The sequence below is a fragment of the Silurus meridionalis genome, chromosome 12 (assembly GCF_014805685.1).
Source record: "Silurus meridionalis isolate SWU-2019-XX chromosome 12, ASM1480568v1, whole genome shotgun sequence".
Classification (NCBI taxonomy): domain Eukaryota; kingdom Metazoa; phylum Chordata; class Actinopteri; order Siluriformes; family Siluridae; genus Silurus; species Silurus meridionalis.
The window spans coordinates 20,810,513-20,830,519 of record NC_060895.1 but is presented as its reverse complement, the minus strand read 5'-3'; the positions used below and the strand labels follow the sequence as shown (position 1 = coordinate 20,830,519).

The 20,007-nt window shown below is 37.2% G+C and overlaps 1 protein-coding gene and 1 long non-coding RNA gene across 6 annotated transcripts; one reads left to right on the top strand and one right to left on the bottom strand.

Annotated features, from left to right (window-relative positions):
- Positions 1–630: 630 nt before the first annotated feature.
- arfip2a (ADP-ribosylation factor interacting protein 2a) lies at positions 631–19,224 on the bottom strand. 5 transcript variants are annotated; one of them, XM_046863215.1, is made up of 11 exons: positions 19,028–19,224; positions 15,958–16,060; positions 14,209–14,232; positions 12,398–12,506; positions 12,239–12,301; positions 9,888–9,968; positions 9,605–9,720; positions 6,350–6,571; positions 5,668–5,825; positions 4,758–4,932; positions 631–1,650 (listed from the first exon to the last, which is right to left on the bottom strand). In XM_046863215.1, the coding sequence occupies exons 1-11, from the start codon at positions 19,051–19,053 to the stop codon at positions 1,495–1,497; spliced, it is 1,233 nt and encodes a 410-aa protein (XP_046719171.1). In that variant the 5' UTR covers positions 19,054–19,224; the 3' UTR covers positions 631–1,494. The 5 variants fall into 5 exon arrangements, with proteins under 5 accessions (XP_046719171.1, XP_046719173.1, XP_046719172.1 ...); XM_046863217.1 differs by lacking the exon at positions 12,239–12,301; XM_046863216.1 differs by lacking the exon at positions 14,209–14,232.
- LOC124394778 lies at positions 18,636–19,640 on the top strand. Its single transcript, XR_006927551.1, has 3 exons — positions 18,636–18,894; positions 18,985–19,093; positions 19,231–19,640. It is a non-coding gene; the product is annotated as an uncharacterized LOC124394778 (long non-coding RNA).
- Positions 19,641–20,007: the final 367 nt, after the last annotated feature.

Below are 20,007 nucleotides of genomic sequence, written 5' to 3'. Positions count from 1 at the left end.
TCGGAGATTATATGATCATAAAGTTTGGGAATTAAAACCCGAACTATATGACGTAATGAATTATCAGTGAATGATTAGAAAGTTGATGAGACGAGGACATCCTTTCAAACTGTGTTTAATTTGATATGTGGGACTTTACACTGTATTTTACACAAGAATATATATATATATATATATATATATATATATATATATATATATATATATATATATATATATATATATATATATTAATAAAACTCTTACATGTAAACAGTTATGCATGGCATGCCTTCGAGTCCAATGCATCATACCAGAGAATACTCCTGTGCATGTACACACGGTTTCCCGTCACTGGACCGTATTCAGAGTTGACAACATTTAAAATATGACTTGGATATTTTACGGAGTGGAATTTGCCTATTCGCAGTTTACATAACTCGATTTCCCAGTGTGTAGTTCATACTTGTTGGGTAAAAAATGCTGACTGGAGAAAAAAAGTGGGAGTTCTCTTAAATATATTGAAAGAAAGCAAGAAACAAATAATTTGGAAATATTTGTTAAAAAGACTAACATGATGCTACTTGGATAGCAAGATGATAATCATCTTATAAAAAACCCTTTGGCTGAATTTAATATAAATTCAATACATTTAATTTAATAATATATTTCATTCGCAATTATTCAGACACTTAAAATAGCACTTGATCCTGCACATCTGCACATCACCTGATTTATTTACGTAGGGGGGGGAAAGTTGTAGCTCGGTGGTAAAATGTTGGATTTCTGAATCAGAAGGTTGTGAGTTTAAATCCCAGCACCACTAAGCTGCTAATACTGGGCCCTTGAGTAAGGCCCTTAACCCTCAACTGCTCAGTTGTATAAAAAAAAAAATTGTAAGTCCCTCTGGATAAGAGCATGAACATAAATGTATTTTTTGGATGATATGCCTAATTATTTGATAGTTCTATTCGTCTGTTTAAAAAATCAACCTCAGATGACATTCCACCTTTTTTCAGGATCTAATTTGATTCCAAAACTTAAAATAAGGTTCAATTTCATTGTAACATATTAGAAGTTGCCAGATTTAATACAGGTTTTTGCTGGAGCCAATATAATGCAGGCTTTTTCATTCATATTATGCATAGCCTTTTCTGAACAGCGCATAACGTCTGCCGTGTCGCTGAATGCAGATGTGCAGGATGTCGGTACTAATTTATCATTCCTGAGACCACAACTCAGAATACGGCCCATTCCACAATAAAAGTAATTCGTTAATAAGCGTCCTGGGAAGTCAGCCATTCTGTCTACAAAAACAAAAATGCTATTATATTCCACTTTTACGTCGCATGACAAAATAAATTCAATACAAAGACAAAGGCATGGGAGGCTTCGATCCTTTCTCGTTCGTCATAATGAACACACACGAAATCTGCCCGCACGTCTATGAATCTTTCCATCCTCCAGCCCGTCCGAGTCTCCCGAGGCTGAGGGTAAACATGTCTTATGGTTTTATTACTGTTCCTCCAGCCAGGACGGTCTGTCCGAGCCGGGCCGCTTCAAATTCACGCTGAATTGCCTGAAAGTCTGTTCGAGCTGCTGCTGGTTGCCGGCGAAGTAGGCTGAGATGGCGTTGTGGAAGAGAAGGAGCTGCTTGTGCATCACTTTTACCTGCAGGGCACAGGATTAAAACAGGACCATGGTGAATAATACACATTCTCAATAGTAATATTAGTAAAGTTCCCAAGGACACGTTTAATGAAGGAAAAAAATGCTTGGTCATAACATTAAACGTAACTAAAAATGGATAAAACATACATTCAATATTTTGAGAAAAAAAAATGGAGCTCGTTTAAAGATGTGGTAGTAAAAAAAACTAGAATTTTACATTTCCTGAAAAAAAAAATGATTGGTGCGAAATTCAACACCGGATGTGCTCTGCTTTTAGTGCACTAAATAAAGTAAATGCAATTTGTTACTGTACTTAAGTACCGTATTTTCAGACTATAAGCCGCTATTTTTTTCCTCACACTTTGAACCCCACGGCTTAAACAATGAAGCGGCTAATATATGGATTTTTCCTGGGTTTTTCCCGGTTTCACAAACTTCAAGCCAAAAAACTGAACCCCATAACATTAGACCAATGAAATTATGGAATGGGTTCAGGTGAACCAATGAAACTCTTTATATTAAATCAGATGCGCTCCCACTGATGTTTGACCTGCCGCTCACTCGGACTGTCAACAGGAAATGCGAATCATTCATCACGCTGAAAACAACCGGGCATGAAAACACACTTCACCTGTGTTCTGAGCTGCACGGCATCGGGAGAAAAGCTTCACCGATGGTGATTTATAAACGCACGACGTTGCCAAAAGATAAACTCTCGAGAGAAATAGTTGTGAAAGGAAGGAGGAAGACAGTGACCAATGACTTTCTTGGTAGGCTACTGTTTAGATACAAGCCGTGTAACAGACACTGTCTTTTATTAAAGCCTGTGTAAAGTTCATTAGTTTTAGTGTAGACCTGCTTATAGACAGGTGCGGCGTATTTATGTTCAAAATAAAAATATTTGTCAAATTCAGTGGGTGTGGCTTATATATGGGTGCGTTTAATAGTCCGGAAATTACGGTAGCTTTTTCACATATTTGTACTTTACTGCAGTATTTCCAATCAGTTAGAATTTTACTTCACTACATGTCAAAGTCAAATTTTTAACTTTTTTTACTCAACTACATTTTGCAAAATCAGTTTGATTTTTTATTGGATAAAAACCGTAACCCGGTCAAACACGCAGCAGGCCACCAATCAGGTTCGAGAGCGTGTTTTGAACTTGTTTTGATTGGCGCTTGGTGTATCTACTTATCACCAGCATCCAGTTCGACATTTTAAGAGGAATAAATGATGAAGAAACTCCTGACTCAAACTCGCTACAACATCCGTGGCCTTAATTACGCGATTTCTTTTTAAGTAGTTGAAGGTGTTGGGCTCATTATAATTTTAATAGATAATCAGTGTTTAATTAATTAAAAGCATTCTATTTTATATTCTATTCTATTGTTGTGCTGAGAGTCACATCTGAGTCTTTTCACATAAACTGAGTTGATTAAGCAATGATAATAGGAACATTATCTCCATAATAAATTATAGTACTTTGGATACATTTACAAGTACATGTGAAGGCAAAAACTTATGAACTTTTACTCAAGTGAAAGTTTAAAGAGACACTTCTACTGGATCTCTATTGTTACTCCAGGACATGGTTTGTGTACTTCATCCACCACTGGAGTGATGCGCCTTCGTGCACCCTTAATATCAAGTCAATTTTTGTCATGATTTTCTATGTTGATGAGGTCAATGACGTCATGCAGTGTCACTACATTATCCAGCAACTGTCCAAAAAAATCATGGCAATCATTAAACTTAACTTAACGTCACTTAAATTGAAGTAAAACTGAGGTGATCTCATTTCGTCCTCCAGCCTTCGCTTGCTCTTTTGGCACTTAACTCGGCTCCTTTGCCTGTGTAAGAAATTTGGGAGTATTATGTGATTGCAACCTTATGTTTTGGAAACAGATAAACTCAATCAGTTTCCTTCAACTCAGATTACTCTTCAAAGTGAAGCCTTTTTGTATCCTTTTTAGATCTTGAAAAGGCTACATATGCATTTATTAGCTCCAGGTTCGATTATTATAGTGTGTTGTACAATGCTGTTCCACATTGCTCATCCCTGAACAGGTTACAGTTGGTTCAAAATGCTGCTGGACATGCCAATGTCCAATGTTTTAGCAGCGCTGCATTGGCTTCCGATTTGAGTTGATTTGAGTTGATTTGAAAGTTCGAATGTGTTTCTATAAGACTTTAACTCATTCAGCTTCCAAATACCTTGTTGTCTTACTACAGCGCATTCTTCATCGTGCTTACTTAGAGCCCTACCCTATACCAGTGATCCCCAACCCCCGGGCCGCGGACCGGCACCGATCCGTGGGCCAATTGGTTCCGGGCCGCACAGAAAGTATACATAACTTACATTATTTCCGTTTGATTTATTATCTGATTCTGAACGATGTTTTATTTTGGAAAATTACCAGATTCTCTCCACATCTGTCTATGACTCATTCTTGATGCATGTCATGATGCCTCGGTCACATGTCTTACCTCCATCCGCTACCTTCTTAAAGGGGCTGCTCCGGCCGCTAACACATAATACATTACTGCTAAATTCAAACCCCCAAGTGAGCAAAATGAACAAAAAACAACACTGTGGATTCACGTTTATTATTATATTTATAAAATACCAGTTTTTATGCCGCTTGTTTCATTTTATTTTGTTGTATTTATCCACCACACCTTACAGGCCGGGCCGTGAAAATATTGTCCGACATTAAACCGGTCCGAGGCGCAAAACAGGTTGGGAACCGCTGCCCTAGAACTTAGAACCATACTGACCAGACTGTGCTGAACATTTTAACGTAAAACATCCACGTCGGCACAACTTCTGATGATTTCAGGTGGCAATCGGCTCCCCCTACTGTATGAATTAAGTACTGCATGGTGCTAACACTTTTTTGCAGCAATGAATATTTTCTCATAACTTCATACCTCAAGTAATATTCAGAGGTATTCCTGATATACAGCTATCAGCATCATAAAGCTAATTTCTTCAAACTTATTTTGCAAATGAACTAAATTCAGAAACAAGGATTAAATCCTAGTTCCTCAGATGAGTGAGGATTTTGAACCATATTGATTAGAGAAGGAAATAAACTAAAATGTACCTTATTCTCCTCCAGGAATTTGAGTTTGATGGTAACGTCGCTCCGTAGACGCTCATACTTTTCTCTGTGGATCTGGTACTCCTGCTGCGCGAATTCGATCCGCACCATAGCAGCGGCATCACGCGGGCCAGCGCTCAGCTCCTCCAGGTCTGTCCTATAGGCATCATACTCCAACCTAAATACACACAAAGCATTCGATGTTCTTATTAACACTGGAGATGTAATGAAGAAAAGCCCCATTAAGTGAGAACTGGAATATTTACCTTATTTATTACATTCAAACTCACATTCACTGCTTTGTGGTTTAAATTATATTAATCCCTTTGTTTAGTCAGATTTTTAGAATCATGAAGATTTCTGTATTTTTACTGGCTGAACCATTGCAACATATTGTTTTAGAGACAAATATTTTTCCAATGGGAAAGTGGGATTAGGATTAGACCCACAGCAAAACTTTAAATGGACAAAAAACAGGGCCTTTTTTGGGCCTATAGAAAACAAATACACTATGGACAAAAGTTTGCGGACAACTGCCTACAAGAATAATGTGTTTTTTGAAGATTCAATTCCCCATTTACTCCACGTTTATGGTTATGATAACCTCCACTCTTCTGGGAAGATGTTCCACTAGATTTTAAAGTGTGGAGATCTGCGTATGATTCCTTCAGCTACAAGGGTGTTAGTAAGGTCAGGTAATGATGTAGGTGAGGTTAGGAGGTCTGGGGTGCAGTCAGTGTTCACATTCACCCCAAAGGTGTTCAGTAGGGTTGAGATCAGAGCTCTATAGCAGGAGATTTTCCACTCCAACCCAAGTAAACTGATTCATCATGGACTTTACATTCAAGGTCAAACTGTGTAAAATGAATATTTATTAACCTTCTATTAACCAACAGACAGTGTGCTTCAGTACCTTGCGTTCTCGTACATCTTGATGGTCATCAGCGTATCCTCAATGGTTTTGTTGACCAGCGTGTTGATGCTCGACACGAAGAAATTAACTGCGCCCAGTAGCGTCTCTCCGTTCTTACACAGCAGCTTCTGAGTCTCTGCGTTGAAGCCGAACTCGTCCTGGTAAAGGTTGCCATGTGCCTTTTAGTTACAAATCTATAGTCCTTTTCATAGCCATTTATATACTGTCTATTGATTAATACACCAGGTCATAAATTAATCAAAGATGAAAAAAAAAAATAAAATAAACCCATGATTTTACACTTAACAGTCTATCTATCTATCTATCTATCTATTTATCTATCTATCTATCTATCTATCTATCTATCTATCTATCTATCTATCTATCTATCTATCTATCTATCTAGGTAGTGCTACATTTAGTGCATTTTAACTGAAATACTAAATCAATCATAGATTTTAACATCAAGTAAAAAGTAACTATTGGTTAATCTGTAACAATGAAATACGTAATCAATAATCGAGAACTTTCTAAGAGTCTAATAGCAGCAGAGAACACTTTCATGTTCAAGTGTTTTATACCCAAAATTGATGAGGATTCATTCTCTTCACCACAATCATATAAAACAAGCTCTACAAGACCACATTTCCTACTAGAAAACCGAGCACTGTGTTGCGTTTACCTGGAGTTCTGGAGATTTCTGGCTCAGATCAGCGAACGTGTCTCCGAGGGCCTGCTGAGTCTGCACGACGTTGTAGAAGTGAGTGGTGAGAGCCTGCGCCAGTCTCAGAATGTGCTCGTATTTCTGCTTGGTTTCACGCAGCATGTCGATCTGAGCCTCGAGCTCCAGGTCCACGGTCCGTGAGCCACGCCCAAAGCGCTCCGAGAACATCTGCTTCGTGCACTGATGGAATTAGAGAGAAAGTAAAGCAGCTTTATCAACCAAAGCTTCATTTACATCGAATGGACATTTCCCTCATGCACCATAGAGCTTTTTCATTCCTTTTCAAATCTTTCTTTACTTAAGGTAATTGTCAAAAATTCTATTTTATTTGTACAGCATTTTTTTTACATTGAACATATACATTACATTACATAGCAGCTTTACAGAATAAAAAATTATTTTCTAAAACTATATATTTTAGTAAGTCCCAATAACTTTATCCCTAATAAGCGAGATAGCGGTGATAGCAGCAAGAAAAAAACTCCCTGAGATGGTATGGGGAAGGACCTTTTAGAGAAACCAGACTTTAAAAGGAACCAATCCTCATTTGGGGGACACAATGTCCATTCATTATAGTTCCTTTTTTATTTTATTACATTTATGTGTTAGGTATCAGAAATACAATACAAAATTTATATATATATATATATATATATATATATATATATATATATATATATATATATATACAGTGAAACCTCGGAGCTCATGAGGGTTAGGGACCAAGACCGGTCGCGAGTTCAATTTTCGCGACCTTTGATACGCCTTCCAACCCAGTAAAACCCAAAGAACACTATACTGAAATCGATTTAAATGAGTAAATAACACTATTTCACTCCATACATAATAAAAATAGTTTTAAAGCATTTTTTAGACAATTTTAATGAGATAAACCTTGATTCGAAATGTTCAAACTAGCGTTTTGAGCAGCTCGCGGTTGCTCATGAGCCGATCTGAATGAGAGTCGCGAGCATGCGAGGTCGCGAGCGCTGAGGCCGCGAGCTCCGAGGTTCCACTGTATATAATTTACATTTTATTTGTCACATACTGTACACATTGATACAGAGTATGACATAGTGAAATGCTTGTAAACTTAAACATTAAAAGAAATATAATATAAAGATGAAAAAATAATACATAAAAATAAATAAAATAAGTATAAAAGTATATTAAAATATAATCTATATTTTAAGACTATAAGTATGGAGAAAAACAATTAATAATTTTAAATAACTTCTTTCTCTAATATATATATATATATATATATATATATATATATATATATATATATATATATATATATATATATATATATATATATACACAGCACAGACCAAAAGTTTGGACACACCTTCTCATTCAAAGAGTTTTCTTTATTTTCATGACTATGAAAATTGTAGAGTCACACTGAAGGCATCAAGGGCTATTTGACCAAGAAGGAATGTGATGGGGTGCTGCGCCAGATGACCTGGCCTCCACAGTCACCGGACCTGAACCCAATCGAGATGGTTTAGGGGTGAGCTGGACCGCAGAGTGAAGGCAAAAGGGCCAACAAGTGCCAAGCATCTCTCGGGAACTCCTTCAAGACTGTTGGAAGACCATTCCAGGTGACTACCTCTTGAAGCTCATCAAGAGAATGCCAAGAGTGTGCAAAGCAGTAATCAAAGCAAAAGGTGGCTACTTTGAAGAACCTAGAATATGACATTTTTCAGTTGTTTCACACTTTTTTGTTATGTATATAATTCCATATATAATTCCACATGTGTTAATTCATAGTTTTGATGCCTTCAGTGTGAATCTACAATTTTCATAGTCATTAAAATAAAAAAAACTCTTTGAATGAGAAGGTGTGACCAAACTTTTGGTCTGTACTGTATATGTATATACATTTAATTCAACTGACTTTCTATGTAATTCAGAAAAGAAAGAAATACTACAGCAGAATAAGGTTCAGCGTATTTGACACTTCACACAGTTTTCAAGTTAAATGTACAATATTGATCCATGTTAATATCAATTATGTCCCACTACTTCTCAAGAGTCCAACAAGAGTTTTTGCTACGTTCTTCATACAATAGCACTGTTTTGCTTCTTTAATTCTAAAGAAAAGGTAAGATTTCATCTTAAATATTTCAATTACAATTGCTTTCTAGTCTTCTAGACTGGGTGGATTGAGTTGAAGATTTCATAAGAGTTCCATCATGGTGGAGGTTATAAATAGAGGTCGACTGATTTTACAGATACCGTTACCTAAGTTGGATCGTCGTTGCCGATAACTGATTAATCAATCAAATGGATACTGAATTAAAAAAAAACCATAACAATAAAAAATAGTATTGAACTTTACTACAAAAAAATAAAAACAGAACTGAATCATGAAAATGTGCTGAATGAAATTAATATGAAAATATTAATTCTATTAATAAAAAAAATAAAAGGCATGCATTTAAACTAAAACAAAAAGTAACACAGCAAAAAATAAAAAGTTACATCTAAAATGAATAAAAAAGAGACACTAAAAATAAACAGCATTTGGCATCAGCGATGTGCCTCGAAGCTTCGTTTAGTCCATTTAACTAAACACTGTGTTTCCCCACGGACCATTTTTACTGACGCACTTCCCGCTAAACTCTGGAGTGCGCTGTACCGGAGAGCAAGGAAGATGCTGCAGAATGAAAAAATAGAGGAACGGGAAGAAAACAGCGAGTGTGAGGAGAAGATTCAGGCCAAAGAAAACGGCAGAAAGTCTACAAAGTTTGGGAAACTACATTTCAAACTAAAACGTAAAAAACCCGGTAACGGTTTTAAAGCAATTTTAAAATTGATTTTTTGTAAATATTTGTATTAATTTAAATACGCGGATTTAGAGCTTTTCCGGAGACAAGAAAACCCACATCACGATACTGTGAGAGATTTAATAAATAAATACATAAGTGAGAATAATTTAATTAAACAAATATTTTCCCATAACCTACTCAACTCTGGCCACTGCTGAGGGACTTTTTATTTGTAAGTTGATGTAATATGGCTATTAAAACATTGCACTAAATGGGTTTAGTTTTTTACCGATATCCTTCCACGTAATTTCAGCAATAAAAATTGACATTTTTCTAAGAAGGAAACATGATCATTTGAATAATCATTTGCATATTTGATTACTAAAATAATCGATAGCAGCAGCCGTACCCATGACATGATTATAAGGACCCATACCTTATATGTATTAATGCTCCATTTTTTCACACTGTCAAATTTTTCGACTGCAATCCCACGTGTGGCCTCCTCTGACATCATGCTTGGATTACTGTGACTGTGGTGCATGCTGGGAGCTACAAGAAACGACAAAAGGATATTATTGCGTAAAAGATCATGAACCTCCTGATTTGTACCGAAAAGGTCTAAAGGGTCCACGTTCACCATCGACGTTATATATACATAATGCTGATGATTGAACAGAAGGAAAATGCTGTGAATGACAGAAGGAACACTGGGATACCTGAGTAATGTTCTGGCTGACATGATATCCGAGCAGCTGTTGAATGACTGGGTGGAAAATCCCTAGGTTTGGAGCGAAGGTCTGAAATGAGTGAAGATGAATGGAAAATAACGGTGAGATTGGAGAGGTTCTTATTATGAGCACTGATTTCTCCTGATAGAATGAGATAATTGCTTGAGCATGCGATGAGTTTGATGGCGTTTTCAGAAAAATTAACAGAATTGATATTAACAGCATGAATGCTTTGAACAAGCCAGTGAGAGGATGGGATGAGTTGAGGAGACAGCAGTTGAGGAGAAAAGCAGTAACTCGAATACAAATAAAAAAATGGTTGAGGCAAATTATTTTGTTTAGCCCATTTATCTACACACGGAGCATTGTTTCCACATGGATCATTATTAATGACGCACTAGATACTAAACTATGGACCGCGCCGGCAAACACAGAAGATGCTGTGAGAAGATTCAGGACAAAGAAAGTTTGGAATCATTTGAAACTAAAACATAAAGAAAACACCATACAGTTTTTTTTTTTACCTTTTTTTAGTGTCATTTAAAATTTCTTAATATATTTGTTTTATTTATTTTAATGTTTGTATTTGCATTTTGATGTAATAGTTAATTTAAGACACTAAATATAGGCAATTTTAGAAATAAAAATTTACATTTTTCTAAAAAGAAAACAAATTATTATTATTATTATTATTATTATTATTTAAAAACTAATTTTCTCTTGTATATTTAGTATTGTTCTTTAATAAAGAGAAATTACTTCTAATCCGAATATTCGAATAATCGCTAGAACAATCGACAGAATACACAATTACTAAAACAATTTATATCTGCAGTCCTCCATCATAAAGAAAACATGAAAAAGTGTGCAAGTAGCAAATCAAAGAAATCTGGCGAAAGAAATAGAAGCACATTCACTTCACAAAGCTGTGTTGTGGCGCAAAGTGTTTGGGGTTAATGTTCTTCAGATAGGATGCACAAAGTACAAAGAGTATAAAGTCCAAAAAGGCATTTAGGACAAATTTCCTGCACCAGAAACTTATAAATCGATTGACTTTATTTGACGTTTAATTTGACTCTTATTCAGGATTACATTATCATTTTTTTTCTGCTTTAGAAATCCTCATAGGATCATAATAGTGGTACATAAATTGTCAAAAATGTCAACCAATGAAATTGGTATTTATCATTAAAAAAAAAACTTTTATTATTTTAAACACCAGTATTAAAAAAGTTAAAATAATTGTACTATAAATAGGAATTTTTCTTAATTTCATTGTACTAAACTTCCTTTCAGCTTCTCCCATTAGGGGGCGCCACAGCGGATCATCCGCATGTTTGATTTGGCACATTGTTTTTATGCTGGATGCCCTTCCTAACGCAACCCTCCCCATTTATCCGGGCTTGGGACCGGCACTAAGAGTGGCTGGGGTTGGTTCCCTGACCGGGGATCGAACCCAGGCCGCATTGGTGAGAGCGCCCACATCCTAACCACTAGACCACCAGGGAACCTTATGATTTCATTGTACTAAATGTAAAATAAATGCTTAGTTTTTAATAAAATATAGTTTGTTATAATAACTATATATTACTAAATATGACTCTATTAATACAATTCATTCTAATTATATTTTAATTAATTAAGTCCCAAGGTGAATAATTTGGAATATTCTTACGTTTTGTGAACACCCCAGAGTTTTGGGGTGAATAATCCTCCCCCTGGACCAACAAGATCCTCTGGATGCCTCCCTCAACTGAGTAAAGTGTTATTGATGTACTGTAGTGCTTCAAGAGATCAGCAAGAAATGCTTGAGCTGAGGTTCGGAGGTAAGATTTTCAAAAGATTGACTTTGTAATGGATGTAGAATTGAACAAGCAGCCAGTGTAGCTTGAATAAAGCTACATAAATGAGGTAAATGTGCTGGGACTTCCTTTTTCTGAACTAACTGGTGTTACTACTTAAAGAAAGTAATGAATGAAACATTAATGGACATAAAAGGATTTAAATGAAATAATAGCATCCTGATATTCAGCTTCTTCAGTTTGACCAATATCACAGACGTTCTGGTGCAACCTTTTGTGCAAACCTTTTGGACACTTTATGTTGTGAGAAACATAAAAAACAGCAATAAGAGACACTGTTGTTAGTCTTTCCATCTCAAACTAGCATGCAGTTGACGTTCTTGTGTCCTCAGCCTGTAGACAAGAAACTTTCTAGGGTCAGTAAAAATAAAGTCAAAGATCTTCTCCCACGTGCACTTCGCTGGTAGAAAGTTGGAAGAAAGAGCTGGAACAAGAAAGATATAAAAATACGTTTTTATACAAGGTGCATAACGACACCTGGTTTGGGGCCGTTTCCACATCGCCTTTCAAAATACCCCTCGTTGTAAAGTATAGATGGGCCTGAAAGGCATTTCAGCGAAAAATAAATGAGGTTTGGGGGAAAGATTTTCAAATGAGACTAAATGACGTGTTGAAAGACACTTGAGGGTCACACACCTTTGATGGAACCAGTGGGGATGATTCCCTCGGCTGATCCTCCATATCCCCCAGACACAATACTGGTCTCGTTCAGGTTCGGCCCAGACACCATCACCTGCTGCAGGTCCTGAACATCATAAACACCATCATCACAGTTCAGATAACACCAACACCACACACATTCTAATAATTAAAGCTAAATTGTAGAGAAAAGCTTGTGCCTTTACCCAATGCAACTTATTTTATTTAGGACCCAGGGGCAACTTGGTGGTGCTGGGATCTGAACTCACAACCATCTTATCAAAAGTCCTACATCTTAACTACCACTTCTTTTTATTGATGTACTGTTTATTTAGTAAATCATAATGCTTTAAATAAAGGAATGATAGACAGGGAAGGAAGTAAGGAGGGAGGGAGGAAGGAAGGAAGGAAGAAAAAAAAAAGGTAGAAGGGAAAGGGAGGTAGGGAGGAAGTAAAAATGGAAGAAGGAAAGTAAAGAGGGATGGAGGGAAGAAGAAAGGAAGTAAAAACGGAAGAAGGGAAGTAAAGAGGGATGGAGGGAAGAAGAAAGGAAGGAAAAATGGTAGGATAGAAAGGAGGGAGGAAGGGAGGGAGAGGGAGGAGGAAGTAAAAAGGAAGGGAGGAGGGAGGAAAAGAGGTAGGATAGAAAGGAGAGGTAGGGAGAGAGGGGAGGTAGGGAGGAAGTAAAATCGAAGGAAGGAAGTAAGAAGGAAGGAAGGAAGGTAGGATAGAAAGGAGGGAGGGAGAGAGGGGTGTAGGGAGGAAGGGAGGGAGAAAGGCAGGAAGAAAAATGAAGGTCGGATAGAAAGGGAGGAGGAGGAAGGAAAAGGGGTAGGATAGAAAGGAGGGAGGTAGGGAGAGAGTGGGGAGGTAGGGAGGAAGAAAGAAGGAAGAAAGGAAGGGAAAAAGGTAGGATAGAAAGGAGGGAGGGAGGGAGAGAGGGGTGAAGGGAGGATAGAAAAAGAAGGCAGGAAGGAAGGAAGGGAAAAAGGTAGGATAGAAAGGAGGGAGGGAGGGAGGAGGAGGGAGAGAGGGGTGTAGGGAGGAAGGGAGGAGAAAGGCAGGAAGAAAAATGAAGGTCGGATAGAAAGGGAGGAGGAGGAAGGAAAAGGGGTAGGATAGAAAGGAGGGAGGTAGGGAGAGAGTGGGGAGGTAGGGAGGAAGAAAGAAGGAAGAAAGGAAGGGAAAAAGGTAGGATAGAAAGGAGGGAGGGAGGGAGAGGGGGTGAAGGGAGGATAGAAAAAGAAGGCAGGAAGGAAGGAAGGGAAAAAGGTAGGATAGAAAGGAGGGAGGGAGGGAGGGAGGGAGGGAGAGGGGGTGAAGGGAGCATAGAAAAAAAGGAAGGAAGGAAGGAAGGAAGGAAGGGAAAAGGTGGGATAGAAAAGAGGGAGGGAGGTAGGGAGGGACAGAGGGGTGTGGGGAAGTAAAAAGAAAGGAAGGAGGAAGGAAGGAAGGAAGGAAGGAAGGAAGGAAGGAAGGAAAAAGTAGGATAGAAATGATTGAGTGAGTGAGTGAGTGAGTGAGGGAGGGAGGAGGGGTGTAAGGAGGAAGGAAAAAAAGAAAGGAAGGAAGGAAGGAAGGAAGGAAGGAAGGAAGGGAGAAAAGAAGGCAATTAAAACAGCGAGTGAGGAAGTGCAAAACCCACACGGCTCTTACTTTTAAACACAAACACACCCACAAGCATTTTGAATGTTTAAGCCCACGGCAGTTTTAAGTGATAAACACTCAGAAGGCATATGAGACGTGACGCTAATCTAAGAACATGCTGCCACTTTCTCCTTTATCACAGCCACTCACAGACTCCCTACCTTCCTCTCTAAGCTCCAGTGAATCTGTGCAAAAAAAAACAAAACAAAAAATGAGACATAAGGACAAAACACGGCATGTCAGCATGCAATCGAGACAGAAATCTGAGGTTACACACAAAGACCAGACAGATTTAAAACTAAAAGCAGAAATCTGAGACAAAATATTTGTTCCTTGTTATGACTTTGTATTTTGCCTCAATACAATACTTTTGTGTGGAGACTAAACAAGTGATAGCTACAGCAATTAAATAACGCTGGGTGATTTGGTACAAATGTCATAGTAATTAGACATTTGTATAATTTTTTTTTAGATATCAAAGTTCTATAACTTTTTCAGACCAACTAACAGTGATCTCATTTATACTAGAAGTCAAACAATTAATCAGTTTTGCAGATTTTGTCAAAAATCCATTCTGATAGTTTTTCCGGGTTGCATCTGTGCTGGAAGGGCTGAGAAGGTCCTCTGTTATTATACAGTACAAGAGCGGCCTCTAAAGGCGAATTACTAATATTACATGCTTGTATTTTGACAGTAAAACTGCACATTGTACCTCATTCATGTTAGTTCATAGTGCTTTAACTAGAGTTAACAGATACATTGAAATTAACAAACAATAAACAATACTTCTAAAGCATTTATTTACTTCAGTTACAAATAGAATCCTACTGTAAAACATTACCATTTCATATCAATCTAGTTTTGCTTAAAATAGTCATTTTTAAATGTCTTCACAAAGTCCAGAGCATTTTAATTACATTTATTTTTAATTCTTGTAATAATGTTCAGTGCTATTTTACATGTAGTGGTATTTTTTTTTTATTTAGTATCCATTTTAAAAACTAATCCGTTACCAGCAAGTATGACCCAACATAGCTATTGGTAAAATCCACTATCGGTCGACCTCTAACTTATACGTCAGTGCAGTTGAGTGTTAAGAGCTTTGCATTTATTTATTTATATTCACATTTATTGCATTTGGCAGACGCCCTTATCCATAGCAACTTACATTTTTGAATTTCAAATTTTTTTGGCCGATTTGTTTTTCAGCTAATCTGCATGTTGAGCAGCGGCGGAGCTCATCGGTCAAAAAAGAGAACTCTGACACGCTTGTTGTCATTCTTGCTCTCGTCTTTTGCAACTGAGCAGACGGGATCGGAAAAACGACATGAATCTGTTCATGATTGCGGCAGGTGTAAACATTGCTTGCTTTACTTAATTTTTTTTTTACAGTTCTAGCTTTTACGGTTTCCCTGTTTGGATGCGGAACACAGATTACTGCCACCTGCTGGTATGGGAAAGTTATATTCTCTCACGCAAGCACTTCCCACGGTTTGGTAATTTAAAAAGGCAAGAAAATTTGCCCATTTAATCAGTCGGCCGAACAATCTGTCCAGCTCTATAATGGAGCTTGCTCAGACGCCTGGGAGTGGGAGCTTGGTGGGGCTGGAATTTGAACTCAACCTTCATCTCCAAAGACCATTGCCTTAACTGCTAAGCAACCCCCTCCCCTTGTTCGAGGCCCCAACAGTGATTTTGGTAGTGCTGAATTGAAACTATTCCAATTCGGAGTTCAACATCCACTGAGCTACCACTTTCAAACTGTATATTTTACTCCACTGTAATAGCAGCCACTGATTCAGACCTTACTCAATGTCAGAAATTATTTGCCACATTATGTATTTTAAGTACTAAGATTATATTGTATCATATCACCCAGCTCTTTCCCAAGCGTAGTTGTAAATCCTTACCTGCTCCAAACTGTCCTCTTCTGATGTCCTTGTGTCTCCATTGCTGTTAATGGGGATTTCCATTGTAGCAGCTTTGCTCATGATGCTGTCTGTCATGGTGGACCTTCACAGAGAACATACAGTGCAAGCAGTCAGTGTATTCAAATGATTTAACAACTCAGCAAGTTTTGGATCGATTTAAGAGTTCCCATGTATTTTGCACCGAACCCTTTTTTCGAGCTACACATGCTCTTTAGATACCAGCGAACCCTATCCCCTTCTGATCTCCAAACCTGCCTTATTCATCCTGATGCCCTACTTCTGGAAGGAGTTCTCTTCAATTGGAAACCACTAACTGCTGTTGAGGATGGCTCCACAAGAGCAGCCTAAAGATCCATGAGGTTTCTGTGGAGGGTTCAACTCAAGAACCATGAAGATGGATTTGGGCTGTGTTTAATATAAACAGTTTGATACAATTGCGTGCGATGGAGCTGCCAGAAACAGTTTTGCACTTAAGTGTCCATCAGTGAGCACTTGATAGCCTCAACTGTGATGAAACTATAATGAATAGATCTTTGATTCTGGTAGTTTTTTTCTTGACACAATTGACACTGGCTCACTCTTTAGGAATAAACATATAGAGGGTTATTTATGTTTTATTTTATTTGTAATCTATTAAAATTTATTTTAAAATTATATATATATATATATATATATATATATATATATATATATATATATATATATATATATATATATGTGTGTGTGTGTGTGTGTGTGTGTGTGTGTGTGTGTGTGTGTGTGTGTGTGTGTGTGTGTGTGTGGTCTTAACCCCATGTCTCAATACAAGTTTTTTTTTTTTCTTTTTGGGCAGCAGCAACATTCCTGGAATCCATCTTTACCATCTTTCACATCTGGATCGTTATGTGTATTCTTCTTGACAAACTTGTCCAAGCGGTGTCAGATTATTATTATTATTATTAGGGATAAACTTCTGGATATTAAGACATAAATTCACATTTTAAATCATTATTGTGTTTAAGTGAATTGAATTCTGATTGCATTGAATTGAATGATCTCGCCATCCATTGATGATCCAATCAAACATTCAAGAAGAACTAGAGTTCAAGTACTACAATAAGAAAATTAGTTGCCAAGGCCTAAATTTGTGTATAGACAATTTTAGAGTGCACCAGAAGTTTGACAACGTGTATATACCAGTATTAATTATATCGTGTTGTGTTTACATTTCTGAGGAAACTGAACCTATTTTATTTAAATAGACTTTTTATAATGATACTTAGTAATATAACCTGATGTAGGTCATAAAATTTACAAAAAGAGCTAAACCTCACGATTTTTTGTTACTCGCGAGGGGGTCATAGAACATAACCCCCGCGAGTATCGAGGTTGCATTGTATATATATATATATATATATATATATATATATATATATATATATATATATACACTGTATATATGCAGGTGGTCAGGGCCAGCAAAGCCTTCTCTGCTGGCCTTAACACTATCAGAAGCACTGACCTACATTTACCACCTAAACTCTAATATTTGTTCCATGAAATTGTATTAATTTATTCCCATCAGTTTATTCTCTTCATTTCGTAGTGTTTCTCTTGGCTGCACTGCTTTCAGTACGTGTATGTTAGATTTTTTGTCCAATCAGTTTCAGCCTCAATGTGCTGCCATGTCAATCTAATCTGCCCAGAGCCTTCAACGTCTGTTCTGCCATAGAGAGAATTAGCAACAGGTCTGTTTCCTTAACCAATCAGATTTCATATTCGCCTCACAGGGCAGCTAGCTGGCTCAGAATAGTCAGCATTTTTCCATCCTCTGATTGGTCGATCAGAGGGAAACTGCTACAGCCAAGTTCAACTGGCAAAACACGTGTGTAGCTCTGCACACACTAATACATCTGAGTTAGACTTTTTTATGCCTATGCCTTTTTTATTGATTTGGTCTCGGACACACAAAAAAAGCTTGACATCGTGAGGAGGTCGGCCAACCCCAAAGCTAGCTAGCGTGTCTCAGCCTGGGAAAGGGTTTGTTCACCACTTCCAGACCAGTGAATACGAGCAGTACCACTGACTTACAGCCTCTGAGGAGCGGTGCACATTATGAGTAGATTGTATTTTATTTACATTACAGTTTTTGTCGTTATTAGATAAATATTGATTCTGAACTGCTCCAGATGTTGTAGGTGCACAGTTGTGGTTGTTGTGTAGAGGTTTGGAGTCTTAACTGGGATTCTTGCTTTAGTAAAATGATATTCACCCTCCATATGTGAAATGCCTCTCTCTCTGTAATGCCACGTTATATTGCGTATATATATATATATATATATATATATATATATATATATATATATATATATATAAATAATGAAGGGACTTTAAGTTAACATATATTGTTTCCAAACAAACTTGTATAATGATCCTGAATAATATTACCAGTCATAAAGTTTCTAAAAAGAGCTCACAAAATGTTATTAGGTCATGCCATTATAAAGGTGTATGTTAGGTTGCCATTTGTATCAGATTTAAGAGGAATACTGGATGTGTTTTGTTTTTTGGGGGGGGATTTGAACCCCATTTTAGGAATAAAAAGGCCTTTATCACTAATAATTTTCTTTGAAAATGATGTTTCTCTGTCTGTATGCATGCCATTATAAAGGTGGATGTTAGGTTGCCATTTGTAACAGATTCAGGAGGAATACCGGATGTGATTTTTTTTTCGCCCCTCCTGCACACAAAATGGCCATGACACGTCGCAGGCAGCATCGGTCTTTATTTTTTCTTTATTTATAGTACCTGATCTAACACGGCACGTGCAACATCTGTAGCCACACATACACAGCGCAAAGAAAGCATGCAAGATGTTAATCCAGATGTTATACCAGATATACCGAGCTATTAATGACTGCTATGCGGAAGAAAAAAGTATTTTATGACATGCATATACATGATATAAGACCAGATCTGTGTTTATCATATACATATTTATTGTATTCATGCTGATCTATTATACAGATCATCTATAAGAAGCTTGGCATGATGCCCTCTGCTGCTTTACCTGGAATCCGGTTCCAGATGGATCATCGATTTCGGATCCGCTTTGTTGTTTTTTCCATATAAACCGGTATGCCGATATTTTTTTTCAATCAAGCGTCATGTAAAAAAAAAAACAATCCGGTGTAATATATATTAAAATATCTCTCTCTCAATCGCTTGTCTTGCCATATGCAAAATCCTCCTGGCTTTTTTTTTTTTCGATAGGAAGTGACGTCACAAGAGGCGCTGTGGTCTGTCCTGTTATGATGTCAGTAGTTTTCATGATGGTCCACACCTTCCTTGGGTTTTAGTTTAACCCTGGACATGTCTCTTTTCAAACTGCATGAAACAGTGTATATTGTTTTCATCAATCTGGGCAAAATTAATTATTTATATAAAAAAAAAAATAAATAAAAAAAAGGAAAGAAAGAAAAAAAACAGATAAGATGAACTTGCCACATGGTGTCAGCATCATCCCAGGAACCCAGGAACCTCCTTCTCCTGCTTTGGAATTGAGTCCTTAGTCAGCAAGATGTTATTCATTGCTCTATGATCATGTATATTTTTGTCATCTACATTCACATACTCGTGTGCTTTTCTTGGCGGAGGAAACTAGTAAACCCAGAGGAAACGAGCGTGATGAAGTCATTTTTTTCCTTCCTAACCATTTCCTATGCATTAGATATTTGTATTAATCAATAACAATGATATTGACTTGTGATCTATCAGTAAATTATTTTCTGTTCCCCTTGTGTTTAGTATCTCAGGATCGTGTTCGCTCACCACCACGTTCTGGGTTTAATTCCCAGGCAACGAATCTGAGCTCATCTCAAACCTCAGTAAAAATCTCAGGATGAGCATCTGACTTTTAGCGAATCAAGTATGCAGACCAGTGCTCTAACCCTAACGTGAGCAGCTGAAGGAAAACAACTACGGTAGATGATTAAGGAGTTGAAGTTGATGTGAATATAAAGTGGATTTATATCTAAAGCAGTGGTTATA

Excerpts from the sequence above, each read along its gene's own strand:
- arfip2a (XM_046863215.1), bottom strand. The coding sequence starts at position 19,053 with ATGATCCATCTGGAACCGGATTCCAG. Across the intron at positions 14,233-15,957 it reads AAGAGGACAGTTTGGAGCAG|ATTCACTGGAGCTTAGAGAG; the intron begins GTAAGGATTTAC and ends TTTTTTGCACAG. Across the intron at positions 5,826-6,349 it reads AGAAATCTCCAGAACTCCAG|GACGAGTTCGGCTTCAACGC; the intron begins GTAAACGCAACA and ends AACCTTTACCAG.